The 24,597-nt window shown below is 56.5% G+C and overlaps 2 protein-coding genes across 2 annotated transcripts; both read right to left on the reverse strand.

Moving 5' to 3' along the window:
• Positions 1 to 384: 384 nt before the first annotated feature.
• SH2D5 (SH2 domain containing 5) lies at positions 385 to 4,833 on the reverse strand. Its single transcript, XM_060259037.1, has 8 exons — positions 4,739 to 4,833; positions 4,156 to 4,230; positions 3,809 to 3,955; positions 3,131 to 3,382; positions 2,628 to 2,802; positions 1,921 to 2,026; positions 1,561 to 1,720; positions 385 to 928 (listed from the first exon to the last, which is right to left on the reverse strand). Exons 2-8 carry the CDS (start codon positions 4,174 to 4,176, stop codon positions 707 to 709), a joined length of 1,083 nt encoding a protein of 360 aa, XP_060115020.1. The 5' UTR covers positions 4,177 to 4,230; positions 4,739 to 4,833; the 3' UTR covers positions 385 to 706.
• A 1,767-nt stretch (positions 4,834 to 6,600) lies between these two features.
• Positions 6,601 to 18,046, reverse strand: HP1BP3 (heterochromatin protein 1 binding protein 3). Its single transcript, XM_060259370.1, has 12 exons — positions 17,804 to 18,046; positions 17,317 to 17,419; positions 16,454 to 16,604; positions 15,139 to 15,298; positions 11,424 to 11,567; positions 10,973 to 11,053; positions 10,300 to 10,454; positions 9,476 to 9,566; positions 9,219 to 9,378; positions 8,080 to 8,191; positions 7,867 to 7,998; positions 6,601 to 7,661 (listed from the first exon to the last, which is right to left on the reverse strand). The coding sequence occupies exons 1-12, from the start codon at positions 17,888 to 17,890 to the stop codon at positions 7,337 to 7,339; spliced, it is 1,701 nt and encodes a 566-aa protein (XP_060115353.1). The 5' UTR covers positions 17,891 to 18,046; the 3' UTR covers positions 6,601 to 7,336.
• Positions 18,047 to 24,597: the final 6,551 nt, after the last annotated feature.

The following is a 24,597-nucleotide window of genomic DNA, read 5'->3' on the forward strand; positions in this document are numbered from 1 at the left end:
GCCACAAACATGTCCTCTTGCAGGTAAGCAGGCACTGGAATAGAAGTGATTCTTCATAGCATCCTTTAAACTTTCCTATTTGAATAGGGAGGAACATTTCTGCATTTATCCAGAACACTCCCCCCTCCCAGAAATGGCATCTTACAAATCTACAAGATATCACAAGCCTCATGTTGTTTTTCTGCAACAGACAAATCTGAATACCTTTTAGAACTGATGCTGTAACATATTTTAATTTACAGATTGTATTTCATTGTTCCTTCTCATACCTCAATTTAAAAATAAAAAGGTAGGAGTTAAAGGCAAATGTAAGAACTGGCTGAAAGCAGCATGCTTACTATAACCACAAGTTTTGAGAATTATTCTTACCAAAAGATTAAGCAGTGATGAAATGATGGACTTTCTACAACTGAGGTTAACATGACATCTTTCCCTGAATTACTAGAACAATGAAGAGGGTGTTGGCCACTGCTGACTGCCCAGAGATGGTAGTGGTGTGCTAGAAGCCTTTGGTTAGAAAGGTTAAGACAAGTTTGCTATGGACATTCATATTCTACTAAGCTGAAACAAGACCCACTCCATGGAGGATCAGAACCACAAGGCTAGCCAGAAAGAGTAAAGTGACGCAGCTTGCATACCACAAAACAGTTTGTACAATTCTATGTGGATGATGCAAATGGTTAGCCAGGAGTCTCTTTGCCAAGCATTAGCCCAGCTCTGGCTGGACTGCCAGAGACTTACTGGCACCACATAACCACGAGGTCTGCAGGCGACTCTGCTCTCCTCTCCACCCATTCTCTGTGAAGGAATCTTGTTCCTCATAACAATGGTTTACCCGGCCGGCAGCCAAGGAGCAGAAGAGGCCCCCTTTCATCCCAGAGTAATGATCCAGCAGTGCTTCCATAGTAGGGAACTCCACATTCAAGTGCTTTAATTAAAAAGAGGGGGCGGGGGAAAGGGAGAAGAAATAACAGATCGTAAACTTGCTGTCCATCTGTGGTCAAGCTGTGCTACTGGTTGAACTGCTATGATGTTAGAGAGCATCTGCATGCTCTAATTGCTGAAGAAGAACATTCAGCCATGGAATTCTGAGACGTCAGCTGAATTAGATATGAGAGTTGCTTGGGGGAGGAGACAAGGACCCCAAAGGAGGCGAGAACCTAAATTTCATCCTTTGGACGCACACACTGCCTGGTCTCAAGGGTACAATCCTTCATTTTCTCCATTTTATCCAACTCCTGATAACTTGGGTCAAGGTGAGCATCAGAAGAGCCCTTCGAGAGCAGGCTAGCCATCCATCCATCCACCTCCTCCAGCATCCTGGGCCAACCAGCTGCCCGGGAGGGCCAAGAGACAGGCCACCAAGGCCAAGGCCTCCCTGAAGCTGCCTCCCCATCCTGGCGCTCAGAGGTTTCCTCCATAAGACCCACCCATCCTCCCTTGAACCATGACCGTGGTCGCCTCACAGCACAGGGCAGGGATTGCCAGCAGCACCTGGTTCTTCAGCCCACGGAGTCTTGATGGGAGCCCAGTGCTGCCTTCCCACCCCTCCAGCCTTACCTCAACAGAGTACTTCCCCAGCTGGTTCCTGTAGATCTGGTAAGGGATGACTCCACACCTCGTCCTCACCATAAGAGACCACTGGCTGGAGGAGCCCAGCTCTGCCCAGAGCAGGAAGGCACCCAGGACGTCCTTCCTGAGCAATGCCAGCCCAGCCTCCCTGAGGAAGGGAAGGGAAAGAGGAAGGCAGGGCCTAGTCCTGTAGCACCACCCCAAGAACGCTGTTAGGAAGTCAAGAGAGCGTGGCAGATCTTCCTCTGATCCCCAGCAAGGGGCTGCCCCTTACCTTAGATCAACTCAGCCGACCTCAGGGCCCCCTGGGAGCGGGGGGTGGGGCGCACAAGGGCAGACTCTGCTCACCTGTCGATCCCAGCAAAAGACCAAACGTTTTCCATCAAGCTGCTCTCACTATCCGGCAAGTGAGCCAGGCTGCCTCTGCTCGCCTTGCCGTCACAGCTGGTGTGAACTGCAGCCGGGAGAAAAGCAGGCAGGTGGCTGAGTCAGGATGGGCGGCATCCAGCAGGCACCGGAGGGAGGGAGCCGCCCAGGGAAAAGCAGCTGCCCTTTCAAGGACAATCTCTGCCAGAGCTATGGCTGACCCAAGGCCATTCCAGCAGCTGCAAGGGGAGGAGTGGGGAATCAAACCCGGTTCTCCCAGATAAGAGTCCACGCACTTAACCACTATGGCTGACCCAAGGCCATGCCAGCAGGTGCAAGTGGAGGAGTGGGGAATCAAACCTGGTTCTCCCAGATAAGAGTCCGCACACTTAACCACTACACCAAACTGGCACCAAACGAGGGTCAGGGGAGGCCTGATCTGGCAGGGCTCTTTTTCTGTATTGGGGAAGGAGGGGTCAGAGAGCAGCTGCTGCCGAGAAGCACAAGAAAGCAGCCAGCCGATCTCGCTGCCCACCGTGCTCACAGCAAACAGGGCACACTGAGAGACTCATGACCCCCGGGTGGTCAGCACTTCCAGCGGGGGGGGGGGGGGGGGCTACTAAGGCAGAAAAGCAAGAGTAACTACAACAGCCACCTCCCTCCTCTCTCTCCCCTTTCCGCCTACTCACACATCTCCCAAGCGCTCTGCTGCAGCTGAGCTTCAAACGTGCAGCCCCGATAGGCGCCAGAGCGGAGGACTTTGCTGCGGATGGCCTTCTTGCGCACCAGGATTGGGGAACAGAACGGGTTGCCAGGGCGAGAACTGCCCAGGCTGCTCCTTTCCTCCAAATCCAGCCTCTCTCTCTAGACAGAAAGGGAAGCTGCTCTGAGAGTGGAAGAGGGGAGGTCTTTACACACCCTCCGAACGCCTCAAGGGAGGGAGCTGCATGTTTCCCATCATTCCCCACGGCTTATTTTAGGTGTGTTGCTAACCAGCCTTTGGGCCCCTGGTGGCTCACAGGCCCCCAGAAACGCTGCTTCCAAGCCCAGCTGTGGTCTCCGGCTCACCTGTCTTCCTAAAAACCAGCAGGGTTCAGGTGCCCACTAGGGTGCCCGTCAGGGCTGTGGGCGGGAGGCCATCCCAGACTCAGTTGGCAAAGGACACTCCCCAGAGGGCACCCTCCCCCCTTACCACACTGACGAAGGAGCCAAAGTCAGCTGGGCAGGGCAGCCTCCGGAAGGACACCAGAGCGTTGACGTTCTGCGACACCTCCTCTGGCCTGAGAGACTCCCACACCACCTGGCTCTCTGGGAAGGAGGCTTCCGGCAGCCTCCCCGGCTCCCTCGGGGCAGGGCCACTGGGGGCCCAGTCCTGCTCCTCGGGGTGCAGCAGGAGGTAATGGAGCTGGAAGGAGCGGCAGAGCAGCAAATGCAGCATCTGGACCTGGGGGAGGGGCAGGAGAGGCCTGTGGGGGGCATTGGCAATATGTCCCCCACCCCAGGCGCAGCTGAGATTAGCCTTCCTGCTGTGGGGCAGTGCTCTGCTGGAGAGGAGAGGGGCACTCAGCATCTTTCCCCATTAGAGAGAAAAAACAGTGCTTCCCCGCACCCCACCCCCAGAGAACCTTCTTCCTATCATGGTGCTACTTGTAGCAGGGAGCACGGCGACCCATCCCGCTTTCTTGTGCTGTTGCACCTGCCTGCAGGACAGGCTGAGTTTCTTGAGAGCGAGAAATCCCTGCCCACCTCTCCTCTGGCACCCCAGGCGGCGGCAGCACACAGAGATGGCAGGCCAAGAAACCCCGGGCAGGGCAGGGCAGGGCATGGGGGCATTTGCCCACGACTGCCTCGCAAGCCCCAGGTTGCCTACCTCACTGGCCTCGCTGCCCACAAAGAAATGGCAGAAGAGCTTCCCGGGAGAGCTGAAGGGATTGCGAGCCACAAAGGCGAACTGACAGCCAGCAGGTGCCCACGTGCTGTAGAGGATGCGCTTCAGAGCATGGGCCATGAGCAGAACCTGAGGTGGGGAGAGACTGAGAAGCCAGCTACGACCACAGCAGCAGCCGCTTCCCACCCCCAACCTCCACTCAGGGGCCTTCTCTCCAGGCTCCCCCTGGATCCTCCCCACAAAACTGAGAAGCAGCCTGGCTGAGACCACGAGCCCCGTCAAGGATCTCTCTCCTCCCTTGGCTCCTGGGGGGCAACGACTCCACCTACCTCTCCCTCTGCACTGTACATCTTCAGGCCCTGCAGGCAGAACTTGAGAATGACGGACCTTCGTCTGGGGCACTCCTGCATCCGGCGGGGTGGGGGGAGAGGACAGGGGTGAGTCAGGGGCCTCTCGCAGAGGGGGCTGGGGGGTGAACTGCCTCTGGGGTGGTGCACAGCAGCTGCTGGCAAGAAGGCAGTCCAGGGGTCAGTGGGCACAGCTCCCAGCCGAGGATGGCTGCCAGGCAGAGTGGGCAGTGGTGAGCTCCACGGGCCAAGGGCTGGCGTCTGCTCACGGGGCCTGGCTCTGTCTTAAGGGTGGCATTGCTTGGCATACAGAAGGTGACACCTTCAGTTCTGGCATCTTAAACCATGCCAGGCTAGAAGCCTTGGAGAAGACCTGGCTCTGCCAGGGAGCCCAGAGAGCGGGAGGGTCACCAGCTGAAATCTCCACCCCATCCCCCCATTCGAAGGCTCACGGCATGCCTCCCCCCCCCGCTCCGCCCTGCTGCCACATTCAAGGGCAAAGCTCTGCCGCTGAAATATGGGCACTCTGCACCTGCTCAGAGGTGCCAGGGCACCCTGCTCTCACCTTCAGGCCCTGAAGCTGCTGCTGGATGGTCTGCACCTTCTGCTGAAGCTCCAAGTCCTCCACAAGGAAGGAGCCCACATACTGTGCGCACAGGGCGGAGGAGGGCAAGAGTCAACCACACCCCAGGAAGCCCCAGTCCCCCCCCCACTCCCACCACCTGGCCTTGAGGAAGGAAGGGGATGCCCGGGAGGGAGGGAGGCAGCTTCTCTCAGCACCCCCTGGGGGGCGCTGCCCTCCCCCCACCCCCGCCCCCTTGGCCAGGGCCCGCCTTGCTGCTAGCCCTCCCGGGGTGGGTGCCGGGAAGCCAGGCGGGAGAGAGAGAGCCCTTCTGTGGCCCACAAGCCTGGAGTGGAGGGGGGCAATGCCCGAGCAGCCCCCGCCCTGTAGCCCGGAGGGGGGACGGGGGAGGCAGCAGGCAGCCCTGGCTGGGGGGGGGGGGCACGCGGGATGGAGGTGCGGATCCCCCCCGCCGGAGCTTGGAGGAGGGAGCCCAGCGGCGGGAGGGTGGCAACCCCAGGGAGAGGATGGGGAGCAGCTTCACCTCCACCCGCTTGGCGATCACCCGCCCGCGCTGCAAGGGGGGCCCCGCCGCCGGCTCCGGAGCCCGGATGCTGCCCCCGCCGCTGCTGCCCCACGGAGGAGCCGCCGCCGCCGCCGCCTGATGCTGCTGCTGCTGCTGCTGCTTCTTCATGGCTGCCGCGGGCGGGCGGGCGGGCAGGGGAGCCGCGACGGAGCTGTGGCGGCGGCGGCTCCGGAGCCCCGAAGGCGGCCGGGCCGGTTAGGCGGAGAGCGCCGGCTGTGGCTGCCGCCCCGGCTCTCCTCCTCCTCCACTCCGCGCAGCCAATCGGCGCCCCCGAGCTCCGCCCCGCCCGGGAGAGGGAGCCCCTGCGGGCCCAGCCCCAAGAAGGCCCCGCTCGCCCCCCGCTCAGGAGATCTGCCTGCCCGGACATCCACGCGGCAGCCAGGAGGCGGCAAAGAGCTTGGCCCCAGCGAGCCCCCCCCCCACCCCGAGCGCCAGAGGCAGCCGAGCGCTTCTCCAGACCCTTTTCTGCCCTGCAGACCCCCGCTTGACAGGCTGGGGGGGGGGGGGCAGCTGCAGCTCTCTAGGGCTGAAGTCCTGGGTCTCTACTCTGGGAGAACCGGGCCTGATTCCTCCTCCAGCAGCAGCTGGGTCCAGTTCTCTGAGCTCTCTCAGCCCCACCTCCCTCACAAGCTGCTCTGAGACTCCTGTGGGTAGTGAAGGGCGGGGCACACAACCGCATCTGCTTATCCCCACCCCACCCCCTTCCCAAAGGAATTCCAGGACTTCATTGGTCAGCGGAGCTCTTGACATACCCTCCTCGCCCCCCACCCCCTGCTGGCCCCCAAACCAGTTGCTGCCAAGTGCCCTCCAAACACCAAGGGCCTCTTTGAGCTCCCGGCCCAGGCTGCTCCCCCAACCTCATATATGAACATATGAAGCTGCCTTATACTGAATCAGACTCTTGGTCCATCAAAGTCAGTATTGTCTTCTCAGACTGGCAGCGGCTCTCCAGGGTCTCAAGCTGAGGCTTTTCACACCATTTTGCCTGGACCCTTTTTTGAAGATGCCAGGGATTGAACCTGGGACCTTCTGCTTCCCAAGCAGATGCTCTACCACTGAGCCACGGTCCCTCCCCTGATTGGCAGCAGCTCTTCAGGGTCTCAAGCTGAGGTTTTTCACGCCTACTTGCCTGGACCCTTTTTTGGAGATGCCGGGGATTGAACCTATGACCTTCTGCTTCCCAAGCAGATGCTCTACCACTGAGCCACCGTCCCTCCCCTCCCTCCCTCCGTTCTGTGTTGCAGTCCAGGCCCAGCAAAAGACACAGCCCAGTCAGGCCTTGAAATCTCATTTTTATTTTAGCAAACAGCAAGTTCCTTACTCAATGGCTCTACGTCAGCAATCAGATAATTCTCTGACATTTCTTATGCTTTTTTGTCTTTAAAAAAGGGGGCAACAAGGGACAAAAACTCAGATTTCTCACCTCTCTCTCTTTAAAAAAAAGTTTCAAAAGCTGGCTTCAAGACCTTTTCTTTGTGTATATATACGCTTGGCTTTTAAGGGGGCAGGGATTCCGGGGGGGGCAGGAGGGCAACTAAGCTCAACAACAAAATGCGCTAACTAAAGTAACAAGGGCAGCACCCGCAGGGGCCCAGGCCCTGCATCAGATCCTTGGGGGGCAGCCCCTTTCCGGAGGACACCTGTCCCTAAACAAAACCGGGGGGGGGGGGAGGGCCTCCCTGGCCGTGGCTTCTGTCACCCCAGGGAGTGTCTTCCATGTCCTAGAAATATAGAAATCTTCTTTGCAAGCAGCTTTCAATGTCCAGCTGCAGCCTGTACAGAAAAAGGGGGCTCCTATGTCACTTCCCGGTGATTGGTTCTGAGGGCGAGGGGAGGTCCTGGGCTCATGGGAAGGCTGAGCCTGCTTTTCTCCCCGGCTCAAGGAGGAAGGGAGGAGAAAGGAGAGAGAGGAAGAGGGAAGCATTGAACTAGGATACAAATGTGTTTTGACCATACAAAGCAACTTGGAGGTGTGCAGGGCAGGGGGGCAGCCCCTCTGCCCGGTGGAGGAGAGCTCACTTCTTTGCCCTCAGGGATTTGCGCATGGTGGGCTTGCTCTTCTTGGGGGGGGGCTTCACTTCCTTCCTGGGGCTGAGCACCGGCTTCTTGGGGGCGGGGCTGCTGGTGCTGCTGCTGGGGGCTTTCTTGACGGCAGCCCGGGGGGGTGCTGCCTTGGCCTTCTTGGCAGGGGCCTTGGCCACGGGTGGCGGTGGCGGCGGGGGCCTGGCTTTCCCACGGTGCGCCGCGGGGGCCTTGCGTGGCTTGGGCTTGGCCTCTCGCCGCTTCACGGGAGGAGGAGGGGCCCTGCTCCGAGCTTTGGGCGGGGGCCGCTTCTGCATCCTGCAAGAGGAGCAAAGGCACTCAGCCCGGGGGGGGGGGGTGTCTGGTGTGCCCCACATCTCCCCCCATGGCTCTTGGATGGAGAGAATCCAAGGGCAGCCTGTTGCAAGGGCTTGCCAGTCCCAGAGGCTGATCCCACCCCCTTCCGGTGGCTGCTGGGAAGGAAGGAAGAAGGCGGCAGCAGTTGCCTCCCCCCGCCCCCTACCTCTTCTTTGGAGGCGGCTTTTCCTCCTCGGACTCCTCCTCCTCGGACTCCTCCTCCTCTTCCTCCTCAGACTCCTCCTCTTCCTCTTCCGAACTGTCCTCTTTCTGCTTGTCTGGGAACAGGACTCCAGGGCTGGGGGAGGGGCACACTGCCATGAGTGGAAGCTCTGGTGGGGAGGCTCCCAAGTCCCAGGGCTGGGGGCGTGGCCCTCACCTGGGATAGTAAGGGAAGCAGAGCTGGAAAGTGCCGCTGAAGCCCTTCCCGGAGATCTGCTCCATCCAGCCGTTCTTCTCGCACTTCTGCAGGGTCTTCTTCAGCAGGTGGACTGCAGGGGCAGAGAGGGCAGCAGGGGCAGGAGCATGACATGACCAGACCTGCGGGGGGGGGGGCAGCTCTTGCCCTGGGCCAAAAAGGACAGCAGGGAACGCAGAAGGTCCAGGTTCTGTGGCCCTCTTGAGAGCTGGAAGAGCCCCAAAGGATCAGACAAGCCAGACTCTCCCCCCCCCCCCCGTTCACTCTGGGCAGCATTTCTGGCTCCTCCTCCAGAGCCTCTCTGCAAGGGGACACCACAGCATCAGAGCGGGAAGGGACCTCAGGGCCCAGCCCCTTCTGCTCAGAGCACAAACTTCACAACTGCCCCCCCCCCCGACCCCTGCAGGCTCCAGGCCCAGAAGACGGCCAAAAAGCCCCCCAGGAGCCCTGGGGCCAAACTGGCCGGGAGAACAATGGCTGCCTGACCCCAGAGTGGCCAGCAGCATTTCCCTGGGCGTGTCAGGAAGGGCCACGAGAACGAAGCACTGAGGCAGCCCTTCTTCTCAAACTGGGCAGACCCCTCCCTACGTCAAGCCTCTGCCTCCTGAGCTCTCCTGTCAGCAGACATGGCAGGCTTTGGGCTCGGGGCCTTTCTCCCTGCATTCCTTCCTCTTCCTGCCTCCCACTCCTTTGCCAGGCAAGAGCCAGGCGAGCCTCCTCCAGGCACACGCTGTGCTCTGAGCTGCCCACAGGCCTCGTGCTGCAAACAAAAGAGACCACGCTGGAAGGGCTGCGAGGAAGGGGCTGGTGGCCTCCAGAATGCTGCAGGGCTTGCCAGCAAACTCTCTCTCGCACACGGTTCTCACTGCAGGAGCAGGGCACACACAGCCAAGCTATTTTAAAACCCCAGCCTTGGGAGGTGCAGGCGGAGCTGTGTGCCCGAGGGGGGCAGGCACCAGCACTGGCTTCTGTGCTTCTTTCCCAGCACTGTTCAGATCCAGCAGCTCCTGATCCTGGGTCGTGGTGCAGCGATGCGAGGCCACAGGGGAGCCAGAATCAGGCCAGGGGGTGGGGGAGAGCGGGGAAGGGAGCCTTCCTACCCTGGAAGCTGGAGTTGGTCCCCGGGTGCTTCTCCAGGACGTACTTCTTGAGGGCAGTGGTGGAGCAGGTCTTGGGCTCGTTCATGGCCGCGATGGCCGAGAGGATGGCGTCCTCCATCAGGCTCCCTCCCAGCAGTGGCTTCTCCCCGGATCTCTTCAGCTGGATTGCCAAAAGAAAGGGACACGGAGCAGTCAGCAGGCCTGGCCTCTGACCCAGGAGGCCGATGAGGGAGAGCAAGTGCAGCCTGACTCCCAACCTGGAATGTCCCAGAAGCCCCTTTGCCCGTGATCTGCTCCAGCTGGCCTTTCTCCACCGCTCTCTGCAGGGCGTTCTTCAGCAGCTGGGGCCTGCAAGAGAGGAGCAGGGATCAGACCCCCACTCCAGCTGGGAAAGCTGGAAGAGAACCTTCACGCAATGCACAGGAAATCTGTGGCACAAGATGTAGCGACTGCCCCGGCTGCGATGGCTTCAAAAGGGGACTAGATACATCTCTAGAAGAGGGTCCATCAGTGGCTGATCTGAGGCAGAACGCTTCCAGTCCTAGCAGGCGGGGCTCATGGGAAAGCGCTGACCTCCGTGCTTGGCTTACGGCCCTTCAAGAGTATCAAGATGACCCCTGTGCAGAGGCAGCAGGAGGTGGGCCATCCAGCAGAGCTCGCTAGCCCTGCCCCACCCCAGAGTAAGTACCAGGAACCTGCCCCCCTCTAGGCCAAAAACAAGCCTCTCCATGAAAGGAGCGTCTGCAGAAGCAGAGTCCCAAACGGAACTGCTTTGAGTACTCTGCCTTTGTGAAGGAGCCCGGAAGTTCCTCTGGGGGAAGGGAAAGAGGATTTGCATCAAGCAGGGGCACTTCCCTCAGCCCAGGCCACTCTGCGCTAGCTCAGAGGTGCTCTCTTTCAGCACTACGGCCTCCAGTGCAGGTGCCAATGTGTTGGCAAAGGAAATGGCTGCTGGAGCCAGTATGAAATAGGTACAAGCGCAGCAATGAGTGAGTGCCCCCCCCCGCCTGCCTGAAGAGCTGGGGGCCCCCAGCGATGCTGTTCCTCCCTGGCCACCCCCCCCGGCCGCCTCCCCACCCACCTCACGTCCACCTTCAGCTTGGGGAAATACTGAGAGACGTATTTTTTAATCAGGCTGTAGGAAGCCTCCTTTGGCTCACAGAGGCGGGTGAAGGCCAGCGGGAGGACATCTTCCAGCTTCACTTGCTGCTCTGGACCGGAGGCTGAAGCGCTCCTCTGGAAGAGAGGGAAAAGCCCCAGCTGCAGAGCCTGCTCCGCACAGCCCAGGAGGGCCCTGCACACAACAGGGCAGCCCTTGGCTTGGCTTGGCACAGAAGGGGCCTGGATGCTGCAGCCAACTAGAAGGAAGGGAGCCACACCCCAGTGCCTCTCCTTCGCCATGCAGGCACACAGGGGGGCAACAGACACGAGCCACAGGCACTGCTGGCCAAATGCCCCCTCCCTCACCTGACCCCCCTAGAGCCAGGCAGACAGCTGGGGAAAGCAGAAGCCAAGCAAAAGGGGGAACTGTGTGGTTGGGTCAGCCCCCCCTCCCCCCAGCTCTGACGCTCTCCTTCCTGTGGCTGGCCAGTGCCCTCATGGGTCAGAGAGGAGGGGGGGACAAACGTCAGCTGTTCTCCACCCCTTCCACAGACGGCTTCCAGAAGCGACAGGCCCTCGTGGCCTGCAAGCGAGAGGCCCCTGACCCAGCACCTTCCCCGGACAGCTCTCTGGCAGAAGGTCTTCAGCCTTACCTTCCGGTCTCTGGATTTCGGAGCCGTTTTCCCTGAGTTTGGGGTCACCACAAAGCTCCCAGAGGCCCCCTTGCCTTTCACCTAAAGGGGAAAAGAGAGGAAGGAAGGAAGGAAGAGCTGTCCAAGGAGGGTCAGGAGAGCCGTGGAGGAAGGTGGGCCTGAACTGGGAGCCAAACAGGGCACTGAATGGGCGCAGGGCCTTTCCCCTCTTTGTCCTATGCAACATTTCATGCTTTTGATGCCAGCCACGGCCTTTGCAGCCAATATGTACGTGACCAATGGCTGCATCTCCCTCTGTCTCCCAGACTGCTTTGGCCCTCTTTCAGACCTCCCTCTGGTCTCAGCCACGATATCCTGCTGCACTGACAAGCTGGCCCCCTCCCCGCCCCCCTTAGGTATGATCAGTCCTCTCTGTCCTTCCTCGTGGGCCCGCTGGATGCTCTCCGCTCACCTGCCGGATGAGTCCCCGCTCCAGCTCTCGCTTCAGGGCCTGCTTCAGGAGGTAGCCTCTCCGCTCCAGCTCCAGTGAAGGATACTTGTGGATGATGTACTTCCGAACGGCCACCACCGAGGCCCCGCCCTTCTGGTAGCACGCCTACAAGAGACCCGCAGAGAACAGCCAGCCTCAGACATGCGCAGGAGGAAAGGGCAACCAACATGACACCCAAATGCCTCCCCGTTCCTCAGAAGCAGAGGCGCTGAGCAGTCCAGAGGAGGTGGCCGCATGCCGAGGGATGCCCACTTGAACTGCCTCAAGGGCTGTTGGCCTCCACTATAGCTGCCCCAAGGCCATTCAAACAGCTGTAAGGGGAGGAGTGGGGAATCAAACACGGTTCTCCCAGATAAGAGTCCGCACACTCAACCAGTATGGCTGCCCCAAGGCCATTCCAGCAGGTGCAAGTGAAGGAGTGGGGAATCAAACCCAGTTCTCCCAGATAAGAGTCTGCTCACTTAACCACTATGGCTGACCCAAGGCCATTCCAGCAGGTGCAAGTGAAGGAGTGGGGAATCAAACCTGGTTCTCCCATATAAGAGTCTGCTCACTTAACCACTATGGCTGTCCCAAGGCCATTCCAGTAGCTGCAAGGGGAGGAGTGGGGAATCAAACCCGGTTCTCCCAGATAAGAGTCCGCACACTCAACCAGTATGGCTGCCCCAAGGCCATTCCAGCAGGTGCAAGTGAAGGAGTGGGGAATCAAACCTGGTTCTCCCATATAAGAGTCCGCTCACTTAACCACTATGGCTGTCCCAAGGCCATTCCAGTAGCTGCAAGGGGAGGAGTGGGGAATCAAACCCGGTTCTCCCAGATAAGAGTCCGCACACTCAACCAGTATGGGTGCCCCAAGGGCATTCTAGCAGCTGCAAGTGAAGGAGTGGGGAATCAAACCCAGTTCTCCCAGATAAGAGTCTGCTCACTTAACCACTAGGGCTGACCCAACGCCATTCCAGCAGGTGCAGGTGGAGGAGTGAGGAATCAAACCCGGTTCTCCCAGATAAGAGTCCGCTCACTTAAGCACTATGGCTGCTCCAAGGCCATTCCAACAGCTGCAAGGGGAGGAGTGGGGAATCAAACCCGGTTCTCCCAGATAAGAGTCCGCACACTCAACCAGTATGGCTGCCCCAAGGCCATTCCAGCAGGTGCAAGTGAAGGAGTGGGGAATCAAACCTGGTTCTCCCATATAAGAGTCCGCTCACTTAACCACTATGGCTGTCCCAAGGCCATTCCAGTAGCTGCAAGGGGAGGAGTGGGGAATCAAACCCGGTTCTCCCAGATAAGAGTCCGCACACTCAACCAGTATGGGTGCCCCAAGGGCATTCTAGCAGCTGCAAGTGAAGGAGTGGGGAATCAAACCCAGTTCTCCCAGATAAGAGTCTGCTCACTTAACCACTAGGGCTGACCCAACGCCATTCCAGCAGGTGCAGGTGGAGGAGTGGGGAATCAAACCCGGTTCTCCCAGATAAGAGTCCGCTCACTTAAGCACTATGGCTGCTCCAAGGCCATTCCAACAGCTGCAAGGGGAGGAGTGGGGAATCAAACCCGGTTCTCCCAGATAAGAGTCCGCTCACTTAACCACTATGGCTGACCCAAGGCCATTCCAGCAGCTGCAAGGGGAGGAGTGGGGAATCAAACCCAGTTCTCCCAGATGAAAGTCTGCTCACTTAAGCACTATGGCTGCTCCAAGGCCATTCCAACAGCTGCAAGGGGAGGAGTGGGGAATCAAACCCGGTTCTCCCAGATAAGAGTCCGCTCACTTAACCACTATGGCTGTCCCAAGGCCATTCCAACAGCTGCAAGGGGAGGAGTGGGGAATCAAACCCAGTTCTCCCAGATGAATGTCTGCTCACTTAACCACTATGGCTGACCCAAGGCCATTCCAGCAGCTGCAAGTGGAAGAGTGGGGAATCAAATCCGGTTCTCCCAGATAAGAGTCCACGCACTTAACCACTATGGCTGACCCAAGGCCCTTCCAGCAGTTGCAAATCAAACCCGGTTCTCCCAGATAAGAGTCTGCTCACTTAACCACTGTGGCTAACCCAAGGCCATTCCAGCAGCTGCAAGGGGAGGAGTGGGGAATCAAACCTGGTTCTCACAGATAAGAGTCTGCACACTTAACCACTGTGGCTAACCCAAGGCCATTCCAGCAGCTGCAAGGGGAGGAGTGGGGAATCAAACCTGGTTCTCCCAGATAAGAGTCTGCACACTTAACCACTGTGGCTAGACCAAGGCCATTCCAGCAGCTGCAAGGGGAGGAGTGGGGAATCAAACCCGGTTCTCCCAGATAAGAGTCTGCACACTTAACCACTGTGGCTAACCCAAGGCCATTCCAGCAGCTGCAAGGGGAGGAGTGGGGAATCAAACCCGGTTCTCCCAGATAAGAGTCTGCACACTTAACCACTATGGCTGCCCCAAGGCCATTCCAGCAGCTGCAAGGGGAGGAGTGGGGAATCAAACCCGGTTCTCCCAGATAAGAGTCCGCACACTCAACCAGTATGGCTGCCCCAAGGCCATTCCAGCAGCTGCAAGTGAAGGAGTGGGGAATGAAACCCGGTTCTCCCAGATAAGAGTCTACTCACTTAACCACTATGGATGACCCAAGGCCATTCCAGCAGCTGCAAGGGGAGGAGGGGGGAATCAAACCTGGTTCTCCCAGGTAAGAGTCTGCTCACTTAACCACTATGGCTGCCCCACGGCCATTCCAGCAGCTGCAAGGGGAGGAGTGGGGAATCAAACCCGGTTCTCCCAGATAAGAGTCCGCACACTCAACCAGTATGGCTGTCCCAAGGCCATTCCAGCAGCTTCAAGTGAAGAAGTGGGGAATCAAACCCAGTTCTCCCAGATAAGAGTCTGCTCACTTAACCACTATGGCTGACCCAAGGCCATTCCAGCAGGTGCAAGTGAAGGAGTGGGGAATCAAACCCGGTTCTCCCAGATAAGAGTCTGCTCACATAACCACTATGGCTGACCCAAGGCCATCCCTGCAGCTGCAAGTGGAGGAGTGGGGAATCAAACCCGGTTCTCCCAGATAAGAGTCTGCTCACTTAACCACTATGGCTGACCCAAGGCCATTCCAGCAGCTGCAGGTGGAGGAGTGGGGAATCAAACTCGGTTCTCCCAGATAAGAGTCCGCTCACTTAACCACTAGGGCTGCCTCAAGGCCATTCTAGCAGCTGCAAGGGGAGGAGTGGGGAATTAAACCAGGTTCTCCCAGATAAGAGTCTGCACACTCAACCACTATGGCTGCCCCAAGGCCATTCCAGCAGCTGCAAGTGGAGGAGTGGGGAATCAAACCCGGTTCTCCCAGATAAGAGTCTGCTCACTTAACCGTTACACCAATCTGGCTCTCAAGGGAGCCTTGAGCCTTCCACTCCATGACTGACAGGCGGGGGTGGGGGTTTCAATTCACCGGGGACCAGCTTTTCACAAAACACAGTCCTGTGATCTGGCTCAGTCCTCATTAGACCCATCTGTGGGGCCAGGGAGGCAGGAGAGGTGGAGAGGCTCGAGGGGGGAGAGAGTCCCGCTGATGCTCTTCCAGAGGGAAGGCTGCATTTCCACACAAGAGGGACTCTGCAGAGGAGGCTCAGGTGCCCCGCTGCACCGTCCCTCTTCTCTCCGGGGCCTGGCCCTTCTCCCGAGCCCCCAGTGCAGCCCAGACCCGGCTTGCCTTCATGGCCTCGAGGAGGATGGCGTCCATCTTGGGGCGGGAGGAGGCGGCCATCTGCGTCTGCTTCTGTGCTCTGGCGAGCTGGCTGGCTGAGAGGGTGGCCCAGGGCGGGATGGTCTTCTTCACCTTCTTCTCCTTCTCTCTCGCGGGGTCCTTCTCCCTGGCGGGGGAGGCAGACAAGACGCTGCTGTGCGGCAGAGAGGCCCGCCCGCCCTCCCTCCCCACCCCCAGCCTGGCCATTCCACACAGGAGGATCGAAAAGTCCAAACTGTTGCTCTCTTGAGGATCTCCAAAGTGTGGCTTGGAATGCCAAAAAAGTTACAGTAGCCAAAGGATTTAACAGAAATGTTGCAAGTATACTAAACTGTACAGGAAAAGGACTGGGGATGCTCTGCTCCACAATGGATGCCATCTGCACATCAGCCGGGAGTACACCTGAAGCTGCCTTCTCCTGACTCTGCCCAGGCGGGCCTCCCAGGTGTGGGCAGAGGGCTTTCAGAGCTTCTCCTTTCAGCGTGGAGCTTCGTGGGACCTTCTGCACGCCAAGCAGATGGCAGGGCCCCTGCCCCAACCCCCCCCCCCTACAAATCACATCTATTCAGTCAAGATAATCGTATTCTGACGCTTGCCCCCCAAACATCTCCACAATGACTAAAGCGAGATGCCCAAAACCAAACGGCAGCATGCTGCCTTGTGCCCAGAACACCAGTGTCGGGGGGGGGAGGACAGCTGCAGCTCAGTGACACTCCCCCCCGCCCTCGTCACTGCTTGGGGAAGCCTGGGCCCAGGGATCACAAGGTGCGCTGGGGAAATGCAGCAGACAGAGGCAGGCAATCTGGCCAATGGGCAGCGAGGAGCCAGCCCGGCCAGAGGCCCTTTCTGAAGGAATAAAGGCCCAGCAACAGTGGCTCCAAGCGGCCAAGGCACCCCCTGCCCCTCAGCCTTGGCCTCCCGGAGGCTGCAGCCCCTTCCAGACTGCCCCCTGGATGGGGGAGAGGAGGACCAAGGCCAGGCTGCCGGGGTCTGAGCAGCGAGAGGCCTGAATTCTAGCCCAGGAGGCGCCAGAGGGAGCCCACTGGAGGCACCGCTGAGCATCCCCGGGGGCATGCATGCGCCTGCACAGGGCGAGAGGAGCGGAGCTGTGGCTGCAGATGCGGTAGGGCCAGCTCCGGTCCCCAAGGGCTCTGCTCCCCACCCCGCCCCTTGAACTAAGGGGGAGAGCTGGCTTTCTGCTGAGGGGAGTCTCATCCATGCTCTTGGCAAAACCTCTGAGCCCCCCGGCCTCCCCCTTCGCCACCTGCCCCCTGCTCCTCACTCCTTTGGGGCTTCCTCGGCAGGCTTCTCCGCTGCCTCCTCTCCAGCCTCCGGCTCCTTTGGTGGTTCTGCCTCACTCGACGTAGCTGGGGGGGTCTCGTTCCCTCGCTCCTCCACGGTGGAAGCAGACTCCTCGGAACTGACATCCGGATCTGTGGGCCAAAAGGGCAATGCACAAGGGGCGTGCCTGAGGAACGAAGGAAGCAGCACTCCTCAAGAACACCCAGAAAGGAGGCCCAGGCCCTCTCTCTCATTTCTATCCCGCCCCTCATCCAAGAAGCTCCAGCCAGCAGGCACGGACCTCCCTTCTGCATTTCAGCCTTGCAACAACCCTGCAAGGTAGGGTCGGTGAACAGAGGGAGAAGAAGATTAGAAGATGATATTGGATTTATATCCCGCCCTCCACTCCGAAGAGTCTCAGAGCGGCTCACAATCTCCTCTACCTTCCTCCCCCACAACAGACACCCTGTGAGGTGGGTGGGGCTGAGAGGGCTCTCACAGCAGCTGCCCTTTCAAGGACAACCTCTGCCAGAGCTATGGCTGACCCAAGGCCATGCTAGCAGGTGCAAGTGGAGGAGTGGGGAATCAAACCCGGTTCTCCCAGATAAGAGTCTGCACACTTAACCACTACACCAAACTGGCTCTCCAGAGGACCTGAGGAACTATGGCTCCCTCACCCCCAGGTGCAAATGGAATCCGATCTGCAGAAGCCACCGGGAGATCGCCCTGCCCCATGGAGGTCATTCCTCACCCTTCCAGGCATCACAAAGTTCCCCTCCCTGCAGTCCTGGCCCCCGGCAGCCCCAAGGAGGTGAGAACGGACCGGGGCGGGAGGCCCTGCCTGCCAGGAGCTGACGGCCATACCTGGCTTGGCCTCTTCTGCTTCGGCAGGCTTGCTTTTGGGAGGGGTTTCCCGCGCAGAGGAATTCACAGCCCTGCGGATTGGCATGGTGCCGTCCTCAGCCTTCTGGGAGGAAGGGAAACAGGGTCACAAGTCAAGTCAAGGAAGTGGGCTCCAAGGCCAAAGGCAGAGGGCTGGCTGGAGACCCCCTGCCGGCAGCCCCCTCCTTCCTTCCTCAGCCCCAGAGAGACAGAGAGAGGGGAGGGAGACAGAGAGAGAGAGAGAGAGAAAGAGAGAGGAACCGCATCTGAGCTCCCAGCGTCCCGCTCCGCTCGCATTAGCCAGAGAGAGAGGCCATTTGAAGCTTCAGAACGTTCAGAGCCCCACCAGCCAAACAGCAGCAGCAGCAGCGGCAAAGGGGAGGAGTGTTTGCACCTAAGGGGGGCCCCAGCCATGGTTCCTAGAAGCAGGGGAGGAAGAGGAGAGCAGCCCCCATGGGCCAGCCCCTACCTCGCTCCACTTGTCCAGGGGAGCTCCCATTAAGAGTGGAAGCGCCTTACGGTGTGCAGGATCAGCTTCGGGCAGATCGGTCGCCATTTAAATTAATGTCTAGCCCCACCGTGAGGGTAACACTTTGGAGCCCAGGTTTTAACCACCAGGGGGTGGCCTTCCTAACAGAGACAACCGGAAGTGCAGGAAAGACCTGGTGTGAAGAGGGGAAACAAGAACATGAACCATCTGCAGCTACAGGCCACTCGCAGCACAGAGCTAAACCAACGGACAAGCAAACCAGCTGCTTAGTTGCCAGACAAGCAGCTCTCAGCCACCACAGCCGCAAGCGGCTTCGCTGGCACTGAAGCGTCACCACGCCGGGGGAAGTCCAAGGGCCACTCCTGAGGCAAAGGGGTCCCACATCCTACTGGCTGGCCATGGGCAAACCCCGCCCCCCAGTCCTGCAAAAACCCCAGCAGCGCATCCACACCAAGGCCACGAGGCCACAGCCCTCCGCTTCCGCTGGTTGGGAATTCATCTGGGCTTTATGGATTCGATGAAATTGCTGAGCAGACAGGTTAGAACGGATAAAAGGAAGTCCTTCTTCACCCAAAGGGTGATTAACATGTGGAATTCACTGCCACAGGAGGAGGTGGCGGCCACTGTGTGACACAGAGTGATGGACTGGAGGGGCCATTGGCCTGATCCAACAGGGCTTCTCTTATGTTCTTATGTGAACAGAGTGTTGGACTGGATGGGCCATTGGCCTGATCCAGCATGGCTTCTCTTATGTTCTTATGTGACACAGAGTGTTGGACTGGAGGGGCCATTGGCCTGATCCAACAGGGCTTCTCTTATGTTCTTATGTGAACAGAGTGTTGGACTGGAGGGGCCATTGGCCTGATCCAACAGGGCTTCTCTTATGTTCTTATGTGAACAGAGTGTTGGACTGGATGGGCCATTGGCCTGATCCAACATAGCTTCTCTTATGGTCTTATGTGACACAGAGTGTTGGACTGGATGGGCCATTGGCCTGATCCAACATAGCTTCTCTTATGGTCTTATGTGACACAGAGTGTTGGACTGGATGGGCCATTGGCCTGATCCAACATGGCTTCTCTTATGTTCTTATGTGACACAGAGTGTTGGACTGGATGGGCCATTGGCCTGATCCAACATGGCTTCTCTTATGTTCTTATGTGACAGAGTTTTGGACTGGATGGGCCATTGGCCTGATCCAACATGGCTTCTCTTATGTGACAAAGAATGTTGGACTGGAGGGGCCACTGGCCTGATCCAACATGGCTTCTCTTATGTTCTTATGTGACACAGAGTGTTGGACTGGAGGGGCCACTGGCCTGATCCAACAGGGCTTCTCTTATGTTCTTATGTGACACAGAGTGTTGGACTGGTGGGGCCACTGGCCTGATCCAACATGGCTTCTCTTATGTGACACAGAGTGTTGGACTGAAGGGGCCACTGTCCTGATCCAACAGGGCTTCTCATATGTTCTTATGTGACACAGAGTGTTGGACTGGATGGGCCATTGGCCTGACCCAACATGGCTTCTCTTATGTTCTTATGGATTCTAATGTCTGGGATTCAGCTGCGTGCTGCATTTAAAGACTTCTATGTCAACTGGTATGGATGGTGTAAAGGCAGGGGAGAAACACCCCCTCCACACACACACAGCTCGAGGGCTCAGGGCAGCATTTGACTCCCACAGAAGACTACTGGCCCAGGAGGGCAGCTTCTCCCATTTCACCTTCTTGGGCTTGCCTTGTTTCAAGCATTCATATGCTGAAGGCAGCCTGCTTGTGGGGCCAGGAAGCCCCCGTGGGGTGTTCAGGGGTGGTCTGCCCTTGCCTGCCTCAGCATCTCCCACCCAAACACTCGCCAGGGCCGGCGCTGCTCAGCTTCTGAGCTCTGGCAAGATTGGGTGGGTCTGGCCTACCAAGGCAGATTGCCTTACCACAAGCTCAAATGCCCTCCCCCCAAGGCAGTCCCAAAGAGGGCAGAGTTTGTGTGCCGCAGCACAGGCCTTGGGCGACTGGGCCGTCCCTGCTCCCCTCAAGGGAGCGGGGGTGGGGCTCATACGGGGGCCTGAAGCAGCACCCAAATGGCCAGTGCTCGGCCCCCCCCCAGCTCATCTGTGCCGCCCTCCTGTGATGGGGGTGCTGGGCAAGGAGGGCTGGGCCCAGGGCAGGAGACAAACCAGCAGGGCAAATTCCCTGCATTCTTTGGACACCCACAGGAAGGGGTGGCCCGCTGCAAGTTCTGCTTCACTGGATGTTTCATGAGCTGCCAGGCTTCCAGCACAGCAGCCTGAAGCAAATTTGGGGGCACTCAGGAGAGGGCACCAGTTGGGTTGCCAAAGAAGACTGCTTGAAATTAAACCTCCAAGAGCAGGCTTTGCTTGGAAGCAGACGTGCTGCACGCTTTGGAGATGCCCGCTTTTTTGTGAGGAGGCCCGAGGGCACCTGAAGCTCTGGGATGGGGCAGCAGGAGAGGCCTTCTCCATCCGCCCAGCGGCCCTTGGAGTTCAGCTGCCCACATCAGGCGACAGCCAAAGCAGCATAGAAATATTTTTTTGCTGTAACAGCACTAGGCAAAATATTAATTCTGCTCAATATTATTAGATGTATTGTTTCAGTCATTTATCTCATCCACTGTACAAACATTCATATATGCCATCACATTCAGAACAAAACATTCATGTAGAATTACGAAAATCTCATTACCTTCACACAAGTGTAACACATACAAAAATCCTCAAGATTCAGATATTATTGCACTAATTCAATTCATAGTCAGCAAGTAATCCAAGGGTATAAATCTCATTCATCAGTGAACCAACTAGGATGCAACAAGCAATTAATGGCCAAAAACAATGCCAAGATCTGTGTGTTTATTCCACAGAAATGATGATTGTTTTCATTAAGCAAGCCACCCTTCTAAGTTTTAAATCACGGCTGAAGCACCTTCTTTCATCATGGTGTAGCCTCGTGCACAGAGAATGAGATAAATGACGGAAACAAGATATTTCAGAACTAACATTGAGCAAAATTAATATTTTGGCTCACCCTCTTACACCACCACCACCACCCCTTCTATACTGCTTGGGCTTGCCAGATGGAATCCTTATTGTACTTTTCACCCAACGGCCAGCCAGCTGCCCTGAGGGGCCAGCAGAGAAGCCAAGGCCTTCCTCCCTGACGGGGCTCCTAGCAGGGGCACTCAGAGGCTCCCTTCAGTCACCTCCATGAGTCTATTTCATACCCTTTGAAAGCCACCCACTGGAAGGGAATTCCACAATTGAGTTACTTGTTGAGTAACGAAGTTCTTTCTTTTGTCTGCCCAGACTGGACTTCCCTGCAACTTTGCTGGGCGTTCCCAAGTTCTAGTATTCTGGGAGAAGAAGCTCTTTCTCTCTGCTTTCTCCACCATGTTCCTCTTCACTGAAATGTCCCAGGCTGTTTAGGTGCACCAACCCCCTCATCATCCCAGTAGACATCTTCCTCTTCTGCACTTTTTGTGGCTCTACACCGCCTTTGAAGACCTGAACCGTAAACAGTATTCCAAGGGCATTAGAGTATCGGCAGTTTTATTTTCATTCCCCTTCCTAATAATTCCCAGCGTGACATTTGACTTTTGCACCACAGCCACAAAATGAATTGACATTTCCGCTGAGCTATCCGCTACGAAATCCAAGACCACTTTCCATCTCAGCTTTGGTCAGTTCAGACCTCATCAACTTGTATTATAAATCAGGACTTCTTGGGCCCACATCTCACTTTACACTTACCGACTTTGAACTCTGTCACAATGCCACCCCCCACCTCCAGCTTGATGATATCTTCCGATACTTCTTCACAATCTGCCTTGGTTTTTATCATTCCAAATAATTTAGTATTCCATAGTAATTTTCATTCCATAAGGGGACCCGTTCTCTCACTCCATGACTGCCAAGTTCACTCATGAATCTTTGTCAAAAGCCTTTTGGAAGTGTCAGGATAGAATGTTTATGGCATTATCCCTACCCCTACTCTTGCTGAACCTTCTCAAAGAACCCCCAAGGGCTGGTGGACTGAGCCCAGGAATAATGGGAATCACACAGGAGACAGGAAGATGTGCCCCGACACCCTGATCCTGCGCGTGTCCTCAGGCCAGACCTTCTCCTCCTTCTCCACAAGCATCACTCACTGGAGAATCTGCTCTCCCTTTACTAAATGAAAGGAAAAATTAGTAGAATTTATTGATCAATCAAGATAGGGAGCCACATTTCCAAGAGCTGCCCCCTTTGAATCCAAGCTACAATCTGCTGACTTCTGACAGGAAGGGTTGCTTCCAGTGTTATTTTCCAACAGCTCTGTCATGGTGGTATAGATAGAAGCATCTCTCTCCACAAAGCAGATAAATGTTTACTGGACCCGGGGAAGGAGCTGAACGCTGGCTGCCCCATCAATGCACGGCCCTGTTTGCAGAAGGGTCCCTGAGAACTGAGTCCCACCGGAGGCAGATCTGTGCCTGGGACCAAGTTCTAAATCTGACCCTCCCAGAGTCTGAGGCAGGAGAAGGTCTTTCTTTGCCCCTGAGCTGCCAAAGACTGAACCTGGGACTCTGCATGCCCAAAGGTGTTCTTTATACTGCCAACTGGTTCCTTCATGGGTTGCACCACTTCAGCCTGCAAGCAAAGCATCATGGGATCACATTCTGGAACACTCCCCGACATTGATAACCAAAAACTGTCTCAGACAGAGCCTTCCTCTCTGCTCTGTAGAGGGCTGCAGAACTCATAGCTTTTTCATTCAGGTAAAGGGGGAGGAGGGGGCTTCCCTTTCCTACTGGTGATGCTAGGCCGCTGGCAATTGAGGCAGGCCTCTGCTGCAAAGGGAAATCTGTCCTAGCCTTGGAGCACATGGTTCACATGGCAGCAACAACTACAGAAGCAAGTGATCTCACTTCTCCAGTGAAGTCTGCAGAGCTCAGCGTTCCTCTGTAGTACCCAGGAGCCCATCAGCAGGGCTGTGCAGCCACCAGGGGCCAGAACCCACCCAGGATCAGACTGGCACGCTTGTCACAACAGTGACACACATGCCAACTGGGTCCCCAAAGAGCAAGCTTGATTCTTCAGGAGAAAACACTTCCTGCTTGCCTGGGTCTTTCAGAAAAAAGAGCCCTGCAACAGTGTGAGCTTGGGGCTCTAGGGGTGGGAAGTGTGTGTGTGTGGGGGGGGGGGAGCCCAGGCAGAGCTGTGGAGAGTCCAGGCTAGACTCCAGCCATGCTGCATCATGATCCCGGACGGAATGCATCTATCTGGGCAAAGCTGATGTGCAAGTATCCTGCAGGATCTCACAAAGGTCAAGCTGGCCACATCACAAGATGTAGGTCAGGTCTAAAAATGGGCACAATCATAGCCTTTCTTTGGTGGCCTAGCCTTCCGAAGAGGAAGTGATACTTCAAGTACATTTTCTGGTTGGAACTGCACATGAGAGAGAGATCAACATAATGAGCCCCATATTGCTGATGGGGAAAGCAGCGGCAGAGAGGTGCCTAAGGTGAGAGGCAAAGGAGGAAACCCTGACTGTGCTAGCCCCACTCTTATTAGAACACTGAACATTTTCTAGTATCAGCGTTGGTGCATGAATGAGAGTTACAGCACTAAATGTCCTTTGGTTCTCTACATACAGTAAACAGGACAAATTCTATGCCAAAGGAAAAATGGACACAAATATGACATTAAGAATCACAAGAGTGAGAAACCTGTAGAACACTTCAGCCTTCTGGGACATGCGATGGGTGACCTCAAGGTAGCTGTTTTATTGCAAAGGAACTTCAGAAACAGACTAGAAAGGGAAATTGCCGTTGCACGTTATTACAACCGTCAGGACAATGGAACCCCAAGGACTACTAGTTACTATCTTGCTATTGATGCTAACCTCATTCAGCCCTCACATCTGCATTCTCACCAATCCCCCAGAAAGGCTCTACCTCCTATCTTATTTCTTATTTGGAATAATAGGTTAGTACACTGTAACATAATGTAATGTTTAGTAGAATGTAATGCAGTTTGGAATGGTAGAGTGGACTGTATTTGGACTACTGTAACGCCCTCTACATGGGGCTGCCCTTGTCACGAATCCAGACTACAGCTGGTGCAGAATGCGGCAGCCAGGCTGTTATTGGGGCTCCCCATGCAGGAGCACATACAGCCTGGGCTGCGGGAACTGCACTGGCTGCCGTTAGTGTACTGGATTCGCTACAAGGTGCTGGTTATTACCTTTAAAGCCCTATATGGCCAAGGACCTATCTACCTTAGGGACCGTCTCTTCACATATGTTCCCCAGAGGGTACTCAGATCAGGGACACAGAACCTGTTATCGATCCCTGGGCTGAGGGAGGCAAGACTGAAGATCACTCGGGAGAGAGCCTTCTCTATAGCAGCCCTCTATTAGGGGAACCGACTGCTGGAAGAAGCAAGAGCCTTGCGGGAGGGACCTTGTTCAGTTCTGCAAGTCTTGCAAGACAGCTTTATTTCAACTTACTTTTAATCGATAGCCACATATGAGGATACTTAAGAAGACTGAAACTGAAATTATTGGAATGTATTATTAGCACCAATTTGTTTTTAAATGTTTTAATTGTTATATTGTTTAAAGTTTTAATTAGTTAATTATTAATATCTGTGCATGTTTTTCCTGTTGTGAGCTGCCTCGAATCTGCTTTGGTGGGGAGGGCGGGATAGAAATCCAATCAAATAAATAAATATTTCTCTGGTCTGGGGACAAGGGATGGCCAATTGCCACACTTCA

This window comes from Heteronotia binoei, chromosome 18 (assembly GCF_032191835.1).
Source record: "Heteronotia binoei isolate CCM8104 ecotype False Entrance Well chromosome 18, APGP_CSIRO_Hbin_v1, whole genome shotgun sequence".
Lineage (NCBI taxonomy): Eukaryota > Metazoa > Chordata > Lepidosauria > Squamata > Gekkonidae > Heteronotia > Heteronotia binoei.

Bases quoted from the DNA above. Each gene is read 5' to 3' on its own strand.
- SH2D5 (XM_060259037.1), bottom strand. From the start codon at position 4,176: ATGTACAGTGCAGAGGGAGAG. The intron at 2,803-3,130 runs GTAAGGGGGGAG...CTTTCTGTCTAG, and splicing joins TTGGCTCCTTCGTCAGTGTG to AGAGAGAGGCTGGATTTGGA. The intron at 1,721-1,920 runs GTGAGCAGAGTC...TCCCTTCCTCAG, and splicing joins TCTTTTGCTGGGATCGACAG to GGAGGCTGGGCTGGCATTGC.
- HP1BP3 (XM_060259370.1), bottom strand. From the start codon at position 17,890: ATGGCGACCGATCTGCCCGAAGCTGATCCTGCACACCGTAAGGCGCTT. The intron at 9,379-9,475 runs GTTGGGAGTCAG...TTGGCAATCCAG, and splicing joins GGGCTTCTGGGACATTCCAG to CTGAAGAGATCCGGGGAGAA. The intron at 7,999-8,079 runs GTGAGGGCCACG...CCCCTCCCCCAG, and splicing joins TGCTTCCCTTACTATCCCAG to CCCTGGAGTCCTGTTCCCAG.